This window comes from Stomoxys calcitrans, chromosome 4, assembly GCF_963082655.1.
Source record: "Stomoxys calcitrans chromosome 4, idStoCalc2.1, whole genome shotgun sequence".
In the NCBI taxonomy this organism is placed as follows: domain Eukaryota; kingdom Metazoa; phylum Arthropoda; class Insecta; order Diptera; family Muscidae; genus Stomoxys; species Stomoxys calcitrans.
In genome coordinates, this window is record NC_081555.1 from 85,278,957 (window position 1) to 85,299,128 (window position 20,172).

General features: G+C 41.5%; 2 protein-coding genes across 2 annotated transcripts in view; one reads left to right on the forward strand and one right to left on the reverse strand.

The window, feature by feature from the left end:
* Positions 1-9,797, reverse strand: part of LOC106090170 (uncharacterized) — a 52,727-nt gene extending 42,930 nt beyond the window's left edge. The window contains exon 1 of the mRNA XM_013256272.2: positions 7,844-9,797. Within this exon, the coding sequence (XP_013111726.2) occupies positions 7,844-9,052 (1,209 nt within the window). The 5' untranslated portion in view covers positions 9,053-9,797. The remainder of the gene's footprint in view (positions 1-7,843) is intronic.
* Positions 9,798-15,756: 5,959 nt separating this feature from the next.
* Positions 15,757-20,172, forward strand: part of LOC106089061 (NCK-interacting protein with SH3 domain) — a 74,618-nt gene continuing 70,202 nt past the window's right edge. The window contains exon 1 of the mRNA XM_013254819.2: positions 15,757-16,772. Coding sequence (XP_013110273.2) covers positions 16,766-16,772 — 7 coding nt within the window. The 5' untranslated portion in view covers positions 15,757-16,765. The remainder of the gene's footprint in view (positions 16,773-20,172) is intronic.

Sequence of the window (20,172 nt, forward strand, 5' to 3'; positions counted from 1 at the left end):
ACCCATTATTAGGTATTCCTACGAGCAACAAGAATTTTCTTACTGGTATGCCTGTGGGTAATGGCATGTACTTACCTAGTTTTTGCTGGGTAATGCAATAATTTGATAATTTGCCGATTCAAACGAAGATTGACACAAAGGATTCTCTTATGACTCCCGGTATTGCTATTGAATTTAAACGAAATCGGTTCAGATTTAGATTACGCTCCCATATAAATTTTCGTCCGATTTTGCATAATACTCACTAATTTAGTAATTTGTTACCCGATCTCCCCAAATTTGGCACGAAAGATTCTCTTATAACTCTTCTTGTGACTGTTGAATTTCATATAGCACCCATATATATGCAACTCCCGATTTTCACTTTTAAGGCCTTTTCTAACGCTTTTATCAATCGCATTTATCTCGTAAAATTTCACAACGAGTTACTCTGTGGCACCTACAATATGCACGGATTTTGATTAAAATTCTTCATATCGAATATAAGAAAATTATAAATTCGACGACTTAGCCTGCATATCCAATGTGGAGCAGGGTATCAAAAGGTCGGCTTCGCTCGACTTTATTCCGTCCTTAGGTTAGGTTAGGTTGAAAAGAGGGTGCAGACATGCCACTATGGACATACACCTAAGCCTGTAATCGGCTTGTTGTGCGCTCTATGGTCCGTCCTTACTTGTCTATTATTATAGAAGAGTTAGCACCAAAAATGGAACAGGTCCACGTTTTGGAATAGATCCCATATAGACCGAACTTCCGATTTTACTTCTCGAGACCACAAAATGCTCATTTTCTATTCAATTTCTCTCAAAACAAAGGCATGTTTTAGGCCGCTCCTTAACCATGCCAAATATGGTCCAAATCGAATAGTCTTTCTTTATAGCTCCCATATAGACCCATCTCCCAATTAGTGGTTTAGGCCAAAAAAAAAGACCTATTTTCCAGCCGATTGTGTTGAAATTTGGATTAGTGAGTTATATTACACCTCGCAAAGAGCACGGGATAGCTGTGAGCACCACACAGGCTGGAACATTGAGGTCCGATCTCTGTAGTGTTCATTGCTGTTACGAATAGCTTAGCTACCGGGCGCGACCACAGGTTGCGGTTAGTGGAATGCTTCATACGGGGTAGCTGCGAGGGCAGTCGCGGACAATCAGCGGTCTCGAGCGGAGAGTCTCAGTGAGAGGTCGGATGGCACCGGCTTTTGCACAAATACTGAGTGCCTATGATGCTCGATATGGCAAGGAAGGTTATTGACGCCTTTAAATAACCAATGGCAAACCCGTTCCCGCGGCGATCAGTCCTTTGGGCCGGAACGAACTTGCTCATCTACAGGAGCATGACGAGGATCGCCACCTCCACATGCAAATGTGATTACAACAACAACAACACCTCGCAAAGCACGTACCAAATATGATCTAAATCGGACCATATTTGGATACACACATAGCAACCATATATATCGATGCTGTTATTGTTGTATCAGTGTGTTATACACTGAGGCGGCAGCCATTGCCGAAAAAGACCTCCATTGGGCCAATGCGATACGCACAACCATCTGCAATGGGATGGATCTTTCGATTTTTGGTCTCGGGGCCATAAAATACATATTTTCCATCCGATTTCGCTGAAGAGAAATTAATGTAAAACCTCTCTCCAAGCAATCTATAAATCCAATCGGGTCTTAATTGGATATAGCCTTTAGAGCTCGCTTTTTATTCAATATGCGGCCAAACTTCTCATATATCAATGAGCACTATCTGATTCAAGTTTAAGCTCAATGGGGCCTCTTTTTATGGCCGAGTCCGAACGGCGTGCCGCAGTACGACTCCTCTTTGGAGAGAAGTTTTTACATGCCAAAGTACCTCACAAATTTTGCCTGGTTGTTGTAAATTTAACATTAATAAATCTAAGTTTTTTCTTTGCCCACTTTCATTTTGGACAATACCAAGGATGATAAAAGTCAAAATAACCCACTGCGTAAAAAATGTCAGCCAAAAGGTATAACAGTTACGGCAATCCCGGCACGGGATAGCTATGAGCACCACACAGGCTGGAACATTGAGTTCCGATCTGTGTGGTGTTCATCACGAGAAGCTTAGCTGCAAGCTATCGGGCGAGGCGAGATATTGGCGCTTTTAAATAACGAATAGGGTGGCCATTGGTTATTTAAAGGCGCCAATAACTCGCCTCGCCCGATAGCTCGCAGCTAAGCTTCTCGTGACCGCGGCGATCGGTCTTTTGGACCGGAACCAGCTTGCTCACCTACAGAAGCTTGACCAGGATCGCCACTTTCACATGAAAATGTGGTTACAACAACAATAAAATTACGGGTTCCAGAGGCTCAAGATGTCAAATCGGGAGATAGTATACGTTTATATGGGATGTATATCAGATTATAGACGGATTTGGACAGAACTCGACACGGCTGTAGAAAGTTACAAAACTTTCCGTTCAAAATTTCCCCCAAATCGGACGAAGATTGTGGCTTCTAGTGGCTCAAGAAGTCAAATCTAAGTATCATTTTATATGGGAGCTTTCCAATATAAAACCAGTAAGTAAAGGCAAAAGTCGGGCGGAGCCGACTATATAATACCCTACACCACCGAGTATACGTAATGCTTTTAATAGATAGCACTTATATCCAAATTTAGTCAGACTTTAATTTTGCATACCTTTCGAAATATCGAATTGAACCTCATACGATTTTCTTACGATAGTACGAAAATTGTGGCTTCTACAGCCTTAAAAGTCGAAACGCATAAAAGATATATAGGGGAGTTTTATCTAAATCGATTTTGATGCACACGTATTGGGATGTCAATTAAACCATCTCATATAAAATTTTGTAGAGATCGGACCAAAATTGTGGCTTCTACAGCCTTAAAAGGCCATATCGGATGAAAAATATATATGGGGGCTATATCTTACTCTGGACCACACATATGAGGACGTTAAATAAAACGGCCCATGCCAAATTTTGTAAAGATCGGACCAAAATTGTGGCAGCTATATCTAAATCTAAACCGATTGTTATGGAACTTTGCACACATGTGACGACGTTGAGTAAAACGCTCCATGCCAAATTTTGTAAAGATCGGACCAAAATTGCGCCTGCTACAGCCTTAAAAGACTATATGGGATGAAAGATATATATGGGAGCTATATATAAATCTGATCCAATTATGATGAAATTCTGCACACATTTGGGACGTCACAAAAAGCAATTCGTGCCAAATTAAAAAAACACTTTGTGCCAAATTTTGTAAGCATCGGACTAAAATTGTGGCTTCTACAGCTTTAAAAGGGCACATCGGATGAAAGATATTGGGAGCTATATCTAAATCTGGACCGATCAAAATCAATAGCGTTCGCCCTTGGACCAAAAAAGACACATATGCAAAATTTTGTGAAAATCGGACAAGAAATGCGACCTGTATCTTGATTACAAGAATACATCGACAGACAGACGGACAGACGGACATACCCTGTACCACAGTAGTGGTGTAGGGTATAATGAATGAATTTGTGAAGCCGACTAGCGAAAATCTTAACATACGAGTCATTTTCAAACAACTGAATCAATGCATACTTCTCGGAACAAAAGATTTTTAGAACTTACATCGGTGAGATGTCACACGTAATGCTTTCGGCAATGAATTTCTAAGTACTCTTAAGTCATAATTGATTTCTATGGCAATACTAGTGGTGATTGAACAAATCATGGAAATCCAACAGAATTTGTCTTGAGGAAGTACCAACCTTAGTTCGGTTAGGGTTGGTTAGGTAAGGTTAGAGATACACAAGAGTAAAATGCAAAACAACAGAAACGATAGAACAAGAGGGCATGTAAACAATGTATTAACAAAACCAGGTGGACCATGGTGTAATTCTCACCGGTGGAAACAACTTCCAGCCAGCTTTTTTAGGCCTCTTAAATATCCAAATGAGAGGATAGAATCCAGACAAAGACAGAGGTGTTTAGCCATTATCTTGACACAAAACGTGCTCTTCCATCTTTAACACCTACTGCCATAACACACCATGCAGAATTCTTTCTCGCCATGGGTGCAGCGCTTTATTAAAGACCTGGCGATGCAATGACAACTCAGAATTCCTATCAGCATTCTCAGCCCCAGGTTACGGGAAGTCCAGTTCGGAGAAATATCGGGCCACAGGACATTAAACACAATGCAAACCACATTATCACCCCACGCATTATTCGCACGGTCATCGAAAAATGCGTCCACCCTACCAAGAAACACCGAATCCGTGATAAGATTCGCGCTTAGTAACAATTTATTCCCGATCAGCATGGCAGCCGTCTCGTTTCCCGCCATGCCTTCATAGCCCAGAACCCAGCAGATTCTGCGAGCCCTCTACATGGTTCGAAGAAGCACCTTGTATTTTCTCCATCAGTCTCGGACTCTCATGGCCTGACACCAGAGCCTTCAATGCCGCCTTACGTTGTTGTAGCCACATTTTCATGTGGAGGTGGCGATCCTCGTCAAGCTGCTGTAGATAAGTAAGCTCGTTACTGTCCAAAAGACCGATCGCCGAGGGAACAGGGTACCCATTGGTTATTAAAAGGCGCCAATAACTCGTATTGTCATATCGAGCATCATAGGCACTCAGTATTTGTGCAGGAGCCGGTGCCGCCCAACATCTCACTGAGACTCTCCGCTCGATACCGCTTATTGTCCGCGACTGCTGTTGCAGCTACTCCGGAGCATTCCACTTCGCAACCTGTGGACGCGCCCAAAAGCTCGCAGCCCTCGTGACAGCAACGAACACCACACAGATCGGGCCTCAATGTTCCAGCCTGTGTGGTGCTTACAGCTATACTCCAAAACCAATATCTTTAGGACAGCGAAGACCTCCGCCTGAAAGACGCTACATCCATTAGGAGCCTATATGATTCTCTGATTCAGTTATCAAGTCATCCAAGGCGTTGAGCCACGAATGAATTTCTACACAGGCGGTGATGAATCTGAATTTACATGAAGTTGAGTACCTAACAACTGTCTTCCACCTGTCTTTGTGTGCACCACACAAGCTGGAACTTTGATGTCCGATCTGTGTGGTTTCTTTGCTGTCACGAGAAGCTTAGCTACGAGCTACTGGGCGCGTCCACTGGTTGCGAAAGTGGAATGCTTCATACGGGGTAGCTGCGAGGGCAGTCGCGGACAATCAGCGGTCTCGAGCGGAGAGTCTCAGTGAGAGGTCGGATGGCACCGGCTTTTGCACAAATACTGAGTGCCTATGATGCTCGATATGACAATGCGAGTTATTGGCGCCTTTAAATAACATATGGTCACTCTGTTCCTTCGGCGGTCGTTCCTTTGGACCGGAACGAGCTTGCTCACCTACAGGAGCCTGACGAGGATCGTCACCTCCATAAGAAAATCTGGTTACAACAACAACCTGTCTTTGTACACTCTTGTAGTACCCGATGCCTGGAAGATGGGCAGAGTGATCCCGCTACTGAAGCCCGGAAAGTACCCGAGCAAGGGGGAATCATACAGCCTGACCTCACTCCTCTTACAAATAGCTAAGACTCTTGAGAGACTACATCTTCCAAGCCTCGTTACAGAATTTCCATTTGCCGAGCATCAGCATGGCTTTCGAAGACTGCATAGCACAATAACTGCTTTGCATGCCATCACCGCACACATTTGCCGTGACTTTCTTCAATCAGTGCAGACCATGTTATAGGACGGTCATTGTGGCATTGAACCGAAAATCGAAAACATTTAGCACGTTCAGTCATTTGAGGATATTGCCAACACGTCACTCAAGCCTGGCCTGAAACGCTGGGTGAAGATTATCAGTCGCCTGCATCTGCGATAGGTTAAACGTCTACCTCAACGAACTTGCCTCTTATTTCGCTCCAAAAGACCTGAAGATATCTACCACCAAATCTTCAGCCACATTGTTCACTACATACGCGCTCAAGGTGGGTAAGGAGATGTATGTGATAGTCGATGGAGTAACGATTCCGACCATCAATACTTGGTGTCACATTTGACAGCTCTTGGGCATTCTCCTCACATGCTACTGCAATATCCGATCAGGTCCGAAATAGAAACAAGGTCCTCAAGTCACTTGCCGGCAGCACTTGGCAGCCGCTTGTACGTACAGAATTGACTCGATGGAGTTCTTCATCGGCAAGGACTGCCGCCTCAGTGTATAACACACTGCTACAACAACTTCAATTTGGTGTGCTGATGAAGAAACCTTGTTGAATACCTATAAAGCAGGTTTATTGACGGCAGCCCTCTGGCCTTCACCGCTAAATCGTCTGTCCTTTAATTTCCACTTACTCCACTTATGGCCCGGCACCCTAACGAGAGAGAAGACGAGGCTATTACTGAAAGAAAGCAAGATGGAGGTCAGTACAGCAATTGGTATCATAACGGGACTACGAGCTCACTTATGTAATATCGGTGCGGCAAGTGATAGCATCTGTAGGGCATGCGGGGAAGATGAGACGTTGGAGCATTTTCTTTGTCATTGCCCGGCTTTCGCGTCCAATAGATACCGGTACTTAGGTGGAGACACAATATCAGACATGAACCAACTTAGGGGAGTGGTATTGAAAACAATTAAGGATTTTGTAAGTCGCACGGAATGTCTAACTTAAATTTTTTTAGAGGTTACTTTATAGTTTTTAGAGCGCACAAAAAGTCGATTTCTGACTTGGGTGTATGTCCATAGTGGGATGGGACGGATTAATATCTGCACCCTCTTTTCAACCTAACCTAACCTTACCAACAAAGCAATTGGCTGGTCAGTGGTAAGTTATGCAGTGCCTGTGTGGTCTCGTCAGCTGTGTGACTCGCAGTAGAATAGTATTCAAATCTATCAGAATGCCGCTTTTCGAACTACGACGGGCTGTCTCCTTAGTTCTCATGTGGACCACCTCCATCAGGTGACAAAGATCATACCCGCATGAAGAAATAATTAAATGCTTTCTAAGCAATACCTTCTGGGCTGTTATCGCAGGGACCATACAAATCATCATCTTGTGGATAGGTATCCACCGCCCAGAAGCCTTAAGGTGGATCTACATGATCTAAAGCGAAAATTTCAGCGCTACTAGAGAGAACCTCTAGATCAAGCGGTATATCAAGTGGGTCTAAACAACATTCATGCAGACATGACACAGGCTACAGGTTAAATGTGATCCTTAGCAATCGACCGCAACCCATTGCAACTGAAGAACTTAAACTCCCCCGGCAAACTAGAGTAGTTCTGGCTCAATTACGATCCGGCATATGCAGCCGCCTCAACTCCTACAGATCAAAGATTGATGCCAAAGTGCAGTATGTGTGATCTGGGGCCATATGACACACGTCGCCTGTTTACCTGTCCAGCCAGATACACTCGACTAATTTCCAGATCCCTCTCGACTCACCTCACCTTAGTCGCAGAGTTCCTGAACCTAGATGTTCAATAGAACCAAGCAGACGAAAGATAGAACACTACACACTGCTACAACAAGAGCCTCAATCGCAAGGCAACCGGTTGTACGTACCGGATTCACCCAACGAAGTCCAAGACCGGATTCACCCGGCAAGAGCTGCCGCCTCAGTGTACAACACACTGCTACAACAACAAGAGCCTTATATGTATGTTGTCGCCCACAAATGCCTTTAGTAACCGTTCCATATTTATACAATAAGGCATTGAAACTGAAACCCTTCAAATTTTGGGGCCAATCGATTAAAAAACACATACAATTTCGCTGCCAAATGTCAATAACTTTGGCAAATATCCATTCATCCATAAACCCGCCTTTTGGGGCACTTTTTTTACTTCCTTTATAACAGCTAATTATACTTACCTCATCCTGTAGGTAGCCAGCTACCAAACCTATGCGATGGTCACAGTCGATGATACGGCCATCAATTAAGTGTCGTGTTTTATATTCCAAACGGTTTGCCTCCAAGGGCCAATTGATTATTTTAGCTGGACGTATAACGCGTGCCATTGCCACCAGGACAATGTCATTACCGCTAACACCGTGCAGAGCGGCCTGCGCTATGGCATCATGGGGCAGAAGATGTGGTATAAAGGCACCACCACCGCCACCACCACCCATTGATCCCGCACCCATTTGAGCAGGCGTTGAATTGCGTGAACGTCTTATTAATTGTGATACTATGGGATAACTATTTGCCCCCGTTGCCACCGCAGAAAAATCGCTGCGTCGAAAGCATCCATCAATTTTAACAATCTCATAGATTTTCTTTGATTCGGTGCGTGTGGAGGCCCGTGCCAGTCGTACAGTAAAGCTGCGCTTATCAGCCCGCAATTTTTCATCAATTTTCTGCAAATGATTCTCATCGTTCGACACGTCCTGTGGCGAGTAGTGTTGATGCGCGGAGTTTGTCGTCGATGCTGATGTACTGTAGGAACGTTGTTGGGGGTAATGAGATTGCGCGCCAGATGTAGGACCATGAAAATCCATAAATAAAGATTCAATATCGTTAGGTATTAGTTGTTGCCTCAAGAGCTCATGATCCTCGGGATGGGTTAGCTGCAGCAAATTTTGCCCGTACAAATCGGACTGGCAGTGGCCCAGAAGGTGTTCAACACTTGATGATATTAAAACGATTTGCCCATGACATGTGAGCGTTATAAAGAAACTATCGATTAATTGCAATAGGGCATCTGTCACATTGTGGTTATCTCCCTTGAAGAGCGTCCGCTTGCGGGACGCGGTCTTACCAAATACATATTGCAGTCGCAGTCCGTGTGTGGCAAAACGTAGAACGGCAGTTTTATCTAAACGCCTCGGGCAGTCGGCCACATGAGGCACCATTTTGGCCAGTTCATTTATGCTGGCATTCAATTTATCACGACGTTGCTTCTCGGCCAGATTACGGGCTTCGCGGCCATTTATGATGGATGCATTTGAATCGGCCGATGCTAACGATGGTGAAATGGTTGGGGTTACGGGAGACGTAGGAGTGGAGTTGTCGGAATTTGCCATGATTGTAACTGCATTAAAGGGGTGGTGCACAATTGACTGCGAGGGCATAATGTCCATAATATGCTAATTTAATTTGATTTTCCGTAGACGATGGATGTCTTTTTGGTTGTCGTCGTAGTCGTCGTCTACGTCGTTGTTGTAGTCGACGTCGTCTCCCCTATTATTGTTGCTGCAGTTGTCGCCAATTTTGTTGTTTGTCGTTGCTCGGCAAGAAGCGGCGGCGCTTGTATGTTTTTATTTTTATTGTGTTGTTTTTGTTGTGTTATATTGTTTTAACGCGGATTCTTTCTTCACTGCTGCTTTCCTTCGTATTTCTATTGTGTTCTATACTTTTCGTTGTTTATGTGATTTTTTCAAGGTCTTCCTACTTATTCTCACCCTGCGCTGTGTCTATCGCCACAGCTCAGCTGACCCCTCTACAACTCTTCTATCACAAATAATGTATCAATGTATCTGCCAACTACACTACTACCACCACCACCACCACCTCCGCTCTCTCTCCTAGCCCAGCGTCAACATCATCATCTTTCCTTCGCTCAATCCACCAAAAAAATCCAGCCATTCAAATCGTATCTTATGGTTGCGTGTCCCCGTTTTCCGTTCTCAATTTTTCTTTACAGTTTCACTTTTTTTCATTCCTTCATCGGCTTTAAGCACTCATTCTTGTTTATTGCATTTCCGTCAACATTATATCATTTTCTCATTTGCGTTTTCGCTAATATAAAGATTGTTTGTACTTTTTATTATTTCTTTTTTTATTTTAAACACCTGAATTAAATCTATCGTGAGAACGTAAAAGTAAAAACTACTATTCGATACCCTTGGTACTTGACTAACATTCGGTACAACACAACTACCTATTCGAGGGTATTGACTTGCCAACTGTTACTAATGCAGTAGTAGGCAACACTCGTAAAGTAGTAAAGACGCGACTTGACACGCAGCAACATAGAAATGATAAAATGTCGAATTGATTGAAACCACAGACGCTCTACGAAATAGATAACCCATTGTTCTCCATGAAAAATGGCAACTACGAGTTGTGCATATTTAATTTATATCAGTGAAAATACCAAAAAATTTTATTATTTCTACAAATAAAAGCAGCATTCATTTCTTTTAATACAATTTTGTAATTCATTATTTATTAATTTCGACGGGGTGGGTTGATTGAAATTCCAACACATACATGAATTTAAGTACGGTTCTCACGCTCCCATATGTGTGTATACATGAACGAAAGCAGCTGCCAAATTGGTTGGCAAATGGCAAAATTTTGACCAAAGAAAACCACAAAAAAATAAAATCTGGTAACGTTGTCAAACCACCGAAAGAACAATTTTCGGCCTACAGCCTACAGCCCCGACATAAGTGGGTTGCTATCTGGCCATAGTCGTCTGGTTCTGGGGGATTTCAATGCACATCACTCGTCATGGCATTCTCCCCTAGGCAACGACCAGCGTGGCATAGCTTTGGCAGAGCAAATAGATAGCTCCACGTTTTGCACGGTGAATGAGGATGCCCCCACTAGGATTACGAGGAGGTGCAGCAGCTCGCCAGACATCTCAATCGCATCCCCTGATCTCCTGAGTGACGTATCCTGGCAAGCCGTCATCTCTTTGGGGTCAGACCACCTCCCCATAATCCTCACCATCGACCGACCACCCGACTTCATAACCTCTGAGCGCCGAACGTTCATCAACTACAAGAAGGCCAATTGGACTGGCTTCAGAGAGTATACCAATCGCCGCTTCAATGAACTGCCACCCCCCTCTGATGTGCTTGTGGCCGAGAGGAAATTCCGAGACATCATCAACGCAGCAGCCGCTCGCTTTATACCAGCCGGTCGAATACCGCAAGTGCGACCCAATTTCCCGGCGCAAGCAGTGGTACTCGCAGACGAGCGTGATGGGATTCGTGCTATGGACCCCGCTAACCCCAGAATCAGCGAGCTGAATCTGGAAATAAACAGGGTAGTCAACGAACATAAGCGGAATTTGTGGCTGGAACACTTGGAGCAATGTAACTTAGGCACCGGTGCAGGCAAATTGTGGGCCACTGTTAAGTCTCTCTCGAACCCCGGTAGACGGGACGACAGGACCTCAGTCACTTTTGGCGAGTTAACCGTGACTGATCCGAAGAGATGCGCCAGGTTGTTCAACCGTCAATTTATCGTGCATCCCGAGAGAGACAGGGCAAGGAGGAGAGCCATTCGCCGTATTCGTGGTCTCCGAGCCGATGAACAGCCATCACAATTTACCGTGGGCGAAGTTACGAATGTCATCCGTGGCGCCAAATCTTCCAAGGCGTTGGGCCCCGACGGAATCTCTACATTGATGCTGAAGAATCTGGATTTACCTGGAGTTGAGTACCTTACCACTGTCCTTAACCTGTCATTGAACACTCTTATAGTTCCCGATGTCTGGAAAATGGGCAGAGTGATCCCGCTACTGAAGCCTGGTAAAGACCCGAGTTTGGGGGAGTCGTACAGACCGATCTCCCTTCTCTCACCAGTGGCTAAGACGCTTGAGGCATTACTCCTCCCGAGCCTCGTAGGAGAATTTCCATTCGCCGAGCATCAACACGGATTTCGGAGACTGCACAGCACAACAACAGCTTTGCATGCCATCCGATTCCGACCATCAAGTGTCCCAAAATACTTGGCGTCACATTTGACAGCTCCTACACTTTCTCCCCACATGCCACAGCAATCTGCAATAAAGTCAAAAGTAGAAACAAGGTCCTCAAGTCACTCGCTGGCAGCACTTGGGGTGCAGACAAAGAAACCTTGTTGACCACGTACAAAGCAATTGGCCGGTCTGTGGTAAGTTATGCAGCGCCAGTGTGGTCACGTCAGCTTTGTGACACGCAGTGGAATAATATTCAGATCTGTCAGAATGCCGCCCTCCGAACTGCGACGGGCTGCCTCCTTAGTTCTCATGTGGACCACCTCCACCAGGAGACAAAGATCCTACCAGTGCGAAGACATAACTACATGCTGTCTAAGCAATACCTTTTGGGCTGTTATCGCAGAAATCATCCAAATCATCATCTTGTGGATAGATACCCACCGCCCAGAAGCCTTAAGGTAGATCTACATGATCTAGAGCGTGAGGTCCAGCGATACAAGAGAGAACCTCTAGATCAAGCGGCATATCAAGCGGGTCTGAACAACATTCATGCAGACACGGTAGCAGACGCGTTAACTGGCTACCGGGTGAATGTAGTCCTTGGAGAACGACCGCCACCCATTGCACCCGAAGAAATCGACCTCCCCCGGCAAACCAGAGTGATTCTGGCTCAATTACGTTCCGGCAGATGCAGCCGCCTCAATTCCCACAGAGCTAGGATTGATGCCGACGTGCAAGATGTATGTCCCGACTGTAACCAGGGACCGCACGATACACGTCACCTGTTTGACTGCCCGGCCAGACCCACTCGACTCAGACCCAGATCCCTGTGGACGCACCCCATCTTAGTCGCGGAGTTCCTGGGTCTTGACACTCAACAGAATCAAGCAGACGAAAGATAGTACACAATAAACTGCTACAACAACAACAACAACAACAATTTTCGGAAATTTTTCTTCTAAAAATAACGTAGTACCAGCTATAAACCTAGTACTGACATTCGCATCGAAAATGCGTATTTAATCATTGCGGAAATCCACAAAGAATAGAATCCTTCTTTGCCAAAACACAAACAAAGACAACATCATTGAAACAGAGTTGATTGGTGGTCATTTCGTGAGCATTTATTGTAATTACAATTCAATGAAGTGAAATTTGTTTTGACGCAGGGACATATCGCTATTATTTTGCTTATAGAACTCAGTACCACTTCTACGGAATGTGCTCGCATTATTTTCTTCTCGACCATTTTTTATAATGCGTTTTGAGAGTTGTTCGGGCAAAAAATCGAAGTCAGTACTAGGTTTTAACAGCGTGAGGGCAGCTTTAGTGGTTCAGCCAAGAGATATTCGTTTACAGGCAGCAGCAGTTGCCCAACAACAAAAAATGGATTACACTATCTGTCAAAATCAGTGATTTGTTCAACTCTGATTTTAAGTATGTTACTAGTTCGCGCCATTTTTCTTTGTGTGGGGTTCTTAACTATAATGCACACACACAACCAAAACTCGTTGACAGATAGTGCAATTCGCGAGAAAAAATTGTACTCAGCTCTTTGCTGTACACTACATGGGTTAATATGTCTTCGGTTCAGCCATGGCATTGCATATGACTGAATTATTTAAAGGTTGTCTCATTTGTACTTTACTTCAATTAGCTATGACAGAATATTTGTCCCAATAGCCTGCAAAATCTCTGAAACCAAGCTTCGAGATATCTTCCACCACTTGATCTCTCAATAGGACTTTTGGTTGTCCCGGGGTGCGTGTACCACAGTGATCGCCTTCAAAAGACTCTTTCGCTGGAGCTTCTTTATACATTCTGCCAACATAATCCAGCCAACTCAACCGTTGTATTTTGATACGTTTGCCTATGCTAATGTCGTCATACAGTTCGTGGTTCATACGACGCCGATACTCTCAATCAATGAAAACTGGTCCATAAGCTTTGCGAATAATCTTTCTCTCGAAAACACCAATCACTGCCTCGTCTGCTTTCACAAGAAGCCATGCCTCGGAACCATATAACAACAAGGGTAGTATCGTTGTTTTGTATAGTGTGATTTTCGACTGTCGAGAGTTAGCCTTGTTCAAACTTCTTGCTTTATCCAAAATAGCATCGGTTTGCCAATATTATTCTACGTTTTATTTCATACGGCGGTGCCAAGGTAGATTAAGTTGCTGACTTTCTCAAATTGATGGTTCCCAACTTTCTCCATTTTCTTTATCTACTCCGATGTACAAGACGATGTGGAAATTGATACCATCCACTTTGTCTTATCTCCATTTACCGCCAGACCCACATTCAGTGATTCTCTTTTGATTATTTCAAAGGCTGCAGATACTACTTCCGGTGACCGACCCATGACATCGATGTCGTCGGCATAGGCGACTACCATGTGTTTGCTTGTGAGTAGAGCGCCATATCTATTCACATCTTCATCTCGTATAAACTTCTTCAGGAAGATATTAAAGAGAGCACACGATAAAACTCCGATCGATGCATTAAATCCGGATTTAAAGAGCAGTGTAAACGGGGTTTAAGCTGTCTCCTTGTCTGAAACCTCTTTTGGTATTGAATGGTTCGGAAAGGTTATTTCCCATTCTTACTGAGGAACGTGTATCAGCAATCGTCATCCTGCAGAGTCTTATTAATTTTACAGGGATACCAAACTCAGACATGGCTTGCAATACTTTTGAACGTAAAGGGGTATCGAAAGCAGCTTTGTAGTCAACAAAGAGATTGTTGGTATTGGTGTGTCCTTCTCGAGTCTTTTCCAGGATTAAACGCAGTGTGAATATTTGGTCTAAGGTGGATTTACCAGGTCTAAAGCCGCATTAATAGGGCCCAATTATCTCATTGACTTTAGGTTTTAATTTTTCACAATGTAAGAGTATATTGTATGCGATGGAAAGGAGACTTATTGCTCTGTAGTTTGCACATTCCGTTTTGTCTCCTATCTTGTGTATGGGACATAGTATACTGAGGTTCCAATTATTAGGTATGCGTTCTTCTAGGCAGATGGAAGCAGGGAAGCTGATGCATACGCCTTATCATTGTGTGAATTCCGGTCAAAAGAAGTTCAGCGGTTCCTACTGCCTTGCTACTATTAAATCGGATCACTGCTACTGCTACATATCATGGCAATCCTTAGATAGATGTTCTCGGATACGTGAAAGAGTTAAATAGTTGGAAATCTCTCTTTTGTGAATTACATATCTCTTTATTGAATTTTTTTGAAAATTAGGAACGCGATTATTTAAATCTATAATTATTTACAAAAACTTTGACATAAAAATGTATATACAAGTGACATACCAACTATTAAATATGAGATGAAATGTCATTCGATATGAAAGCTCACTCGATTACGTATGGGTAATTCGGCCCCTGCGATGGTAATTTATCCAGAACTTCGTTGTCCTGGAAAGATGTAATTTTCATAAAAATTTCATAGCACTGCGCTATGTAGACTAGACTAGCACTGGCAACTTTTTTGCGTTTTAATTTTGCCCTTCACGGCTTGTGTATCCAGGACTAAAATAAAACCCAGCAATTGTCTTATATATTTTCAAAGATGGCAACTATGAACGTTATACACATTGTGTAAACGAAAAAATTAATTTGTAAATTAATTTTGGAACAAATATGCAATTTTTTCTATTAAAGCGAGCTCCAATTTCATCAAAGATACATGTCTGAATCGCCAAATACACGTATTTGACCTACATTTCATATGAAAATTTAATTTTGATACAAATATGCAATTTTTTCTTTTAAAGCGAGCTCCAATTTCATCGAGATACATGTCTAATATGACGATTATAGGAAAGGAAAGTCTTCTAGATGCAGAAAGTGACAACACATATGTAACGCACATATCGTGTGATAGCAACTTAACATCGACATACGCTGCTATGTGGAGAGTCATTCTCTGTTTAATAATTGTAATACTTTAAATAAAATCATATTCGAAGCGTTAAAGAGGGACAACAAGTCTTAATTTCCATTAACAAACAATTGCTGTGTTTGATTTTAGTTCAACCCGTTGGGAGTCACAGTACAATACCAGCAACAACGCCTTGATTGTGTTTAATCGTCTCACATGTAGCGTTTGTTTATCTCTACCTTTTGTTTCTAATCAGTCTGCAAATGTCGATGGTGTGGGAAAACATATGATTTTAGCTTCGTGATTCTCAAATTGGCTTCTTATTTGACATATTCCCAAAAGGAAATCGCAACGACCAGCATTCAACTCTACATGGAAACATACATACATACATACACAAGTACTAGCATAAGCCGAACGCCATTAGCTAGCCAATAGCAAAAGTTCATCCTGAATTTATTTTAGTCATCATCTCTCTAAACAAGGAAGTGCGCGAAGTGTGTAAACGAACGGTCGCCGATGCTTCAAGAAGAAAAACCAAGTGCTTAAGAGATGCTGCTTTGCAGAATAAAGTAAATACATAAATCAAAAGGCAAAAATGTGCAAAATTAATTAAAATCAAAAAGTGTTTTTTTTCGTTTTCATCGCATCGCAACTTGGAGTGCTGCATTTACATATAAATAGCACCGGAATTTGCTTTAAAAATAGCACACACACAAGCTAACATAAAGTAGCAGAGTGATCGAAAAGTAATTGAAAAGCGCAATACGCTAATCCGCAGCTAATAAGATATTTGCTTTATTGTCGCCCCAGCGCATATTGCTTTGTTTTTTTAAATAATGTGGAAAAAATAGATTGGCCTCCGCCCTGAAAAAAGTGATTTTCGAGTACATACATATGCACACACATATATATAAATGAATATACATATATCGAAAAATCCAGGAAAAGGAGGGAATATTGTGTTTCATTTCGTTTTTATGCTCGTTTCCAAAGAAATTGGCCAAAATAAATACCCGGATAAAGCGGAGTGTATAAAAAGTGTGAGCGAAGAGTGCAAACAAAATAAAAAAGTAATAAAACGCGGATAGACAAACAAAAACAAAAAATAATAGCAGTAACAATAACAATAAAAAAAGAACCTACCAAACGACTAACACCGACCGAGTGTATTTAATTAAGAGTACACATATAACGTCATAGTTTCGTCAAATTGTTTTGTTCATCAAGTTCGTTGCTGGAATCATCATCATGGGCGGTAAGTAAAAACGGAAGTGTCAAAAGAAAATGCTCCATCTCTCTCTTGCTTTTAAATTTATTTTTTTTTTGCAATTTTAACGGTACATGTTTAGTGAAATGTTAACTTTGTTAGTGTGGTGTGTTTATTTATTGTTTTCCGAAAGGCGGTTTTTTTGTTTACCTTCAATTTGTTTATGTATGCGTTGGTTTTTGTGCACACATATGATGATGGTGTTTTCATCATTCTATGTAAATTCTCTGTTAACAACAGGCATGTAGGGACAACAAGCTAAATACATAATCGGAAAAAATATAGCTTTTTCCTAAATTTATCAACACGGTTTTCATTTTTTTTTAAAGAATAGTTAACTTCTATTTATTATTTAAAAAATTAACAGTCATAATGTCTAATAAGAAGAATAGAAAACGAAAAATTGTGCCAAAAATTGTACCAGATTCAGAAGCAAAAAATTGATATATAGGTACATACAAGGTATATCATAAAATGAATAAGTAAAAACGCATTAAGTTCAGCCGGGCCAAACTGTGGATTCTCATCACCATGAATATATGAATATTATCTATATTTTTTGTCAAAATTCGAGGAAAAATGAGGGCTGGACCATACCCGGCACGAATGTTGAGGGGCCTAACGCTACTCACTGTGGTAAATTTAAGCGAAATCGGGTAAAAGTGAGTTTTTTTTGTAGGAAGATTGATATATATGGCAACTATATGCAAATCTAGTCCGATAGAGATTATATTGGGCTCGGTGTTTTAACAACCGTGCTGTTTCAACAATCATTTTCGACTGCTATTTCAACTATGGCTGGTACTATATTCGTTTTTCACCGTTGAAACCCCATTTTTTTCGCCATAACTTTTTTGAAAAACTACACAAATAACAATGATAAAATAACAATTTTATTAAAATTTTACCATAAGTAATGAGAGAATGTCGTAAAAAAAAGTAATCAGCGAAAAATATCGCGAAAAACGAATATGGTACAAACGACAGCGACATAGCCAGTAGGGGGCTCTCCGAGCACCCCCCCCCCCCTTTTTTTTTTGCCTAAAGAAAACATTTAAATTAAATTTTTTCTAAACAAAAAATTTCAGCAACATTTTTTTACAATGACAAATTTCATATTTATAATATTCTACAAAGACAACATTTGCTGAGACCAGGGCCGCCTTAAAATTATTTTCCTTAAGAACAAAATTGTTACGAAATTCTTAGTTAAAACAAAATTTAAATTACTTTTTTTCTAAACAAAGTTTAATGAATTTTTTTAAGACAAAATTGCAGCGTAGCATTCTCTAATGCCAAAACTTCAGCACGGGCCGGAGACCCCTCGAATTTTTTTTAAAGAAAACATTTTAATTAATTTTTTTTCTAAAGACAAAATTTTCATAAAAAGTATTAAATTTTTTTTTAAACTCCATTTTAATTGATTTTTTAAAAACAAAATTTTAGCGAAAAATTCTCTAAATACCAAACTTCGAGATTATTTTTAAAACCAAAATTTCAATAAAAGTTTGCATTTTGTGACACTAAATTTTGCATAAATATTTTTAAAGTTTTTTTATACCCACCATCGAAGGAAGGGGGTATATTCATTTCGTCATTCCGTTTGCAACATATCGAAATATCCATTTCCGAACTTATTCTTGATCAGCGCAAAAATCTTAGACGATCTGGCCATGTCCTTCCTTATTTCTGTTGAAATCACGCTACAGTCTTTAAAAATAGAGATACTGAGCTGAAACTTTGCACAGATTCTTTTTTTGTCCATAAGTTCGAAGATATGCTATATCGGATTATATCTTGATATGGCTGTCATATAGACCGATCCGCCGAATTAGGCCTTAGGCCCATAATAGCCACATTTGTTATTCGATTTTGCTGAAATTTGGGGCAGTTAGTTGTGTCAGGCCCTTCGACATCCTGAAACAATTTGGCCCAGATCGGTCCAAATTGGGATAAAGCTGCCATATTGACCGATCCGCCGATTTAGGGTCTTAGGTACATAAAAGCCACATTTATTACCGATTTTGCTGAAATTTGGGACAGTGAGTTGTATTAGGCTCTTCGATATCCAGCCACATTTATAACCGATTTTGCTGAAATTTGGGACAGTGAGTTGTGTCAGGCCCTTCGACGTCCTTAAACAATTTGGCCCAGATCGGTACAGATTTGGATGAAACTGCCATATAGAGCGATCCGCCGATTTAGGTTTTTGGGCTCATAAAAGCCACATTTATTATCCGATTTTGCTGAAATTCGGGACAGTGAGTTGTATTAGGCTCTTCGATATCTTTCTGCAATTTGGCCCAGATCGGTCCAGATTTGGATATAGCTGCCACATAGACCGATCTCTCGACTTAAGGTATCGAGCCCTTAAAAGCCGCATTTACTGTCCGATTTTTTAAATATTTGGGACAGAGAGTTGTGTCAGGCCCTTCGACATTCTTCTTCAATGTGGCCCAGATCGGTCCAGGTGTGGATAAAGCTGCCGATCTCTTAATTTGGCCATTAAAAGGCGCATTTATTGTCGGATTCGCAGAAATTCGTGACAGTGAGTTAAGTTAAGCCCCTCGAGATACTTGTGCAATATGGCACAGATCGGTTCAGATTTGGATATAGCTTCCATATAGACCTATTCCTCGATTTAAGGTTTTGGGCTCATTAATGGCGCATTGATTGTCTGATGTCGCCGAAAATTGGGACAGTGAGTTGTGTTTCGACCTTTGGAATCTTACTTCAATTTGGCCGAGATCGATCCGGATTTGAATATAGCTGCCATATAAAACGATCTCTCGATTTAAGATTTTGGGCCCATAAAGGCGCATTTATTGTCTGATGTCGCCGAAATTTGGGACAGTGAGTAAAGATAAGCCCCTCGACATAATTCTGCAATATGGCGCAGATCGGTCCAGATTTGTATATTTAAGATTTTGAGCCTTAATTAAAATAAAAATTGGCCAACAACAAGCAAATTTTTTGCTTTTGGTTTATTTTATGCTATTATTTATGTATGGCTATTAAGCCGGTCATGTGTTTTGATTTTTTAAGGCCTTTTACCAAAGGAAGAGAATATTTTCAGATTCCTTGTATATATGACAACGCCAGTGTTGCCGTTTTTGGTTGGTTCCTACCAAAATTGGTAGGTTTTTATTTTCATCGTAGGTTGGTAGGCTGAACTCAATTTTTTTCCCTCAAGTAAATTACTGAAACAAAATAGTCGATGATTACTCAAAATTCGTTTCTTTGTAATCGTTAAGAGTGCAGAACAAAACCATGGATGTTGAGGGGCCAAATATTGTTACAAGTGGTCTAACTGCTTCAAATTTCAGTAACAACACCGTAAGTTCCGATATTGACTGTAATTGGTACGAATATTAAGGGATTTCTTCCA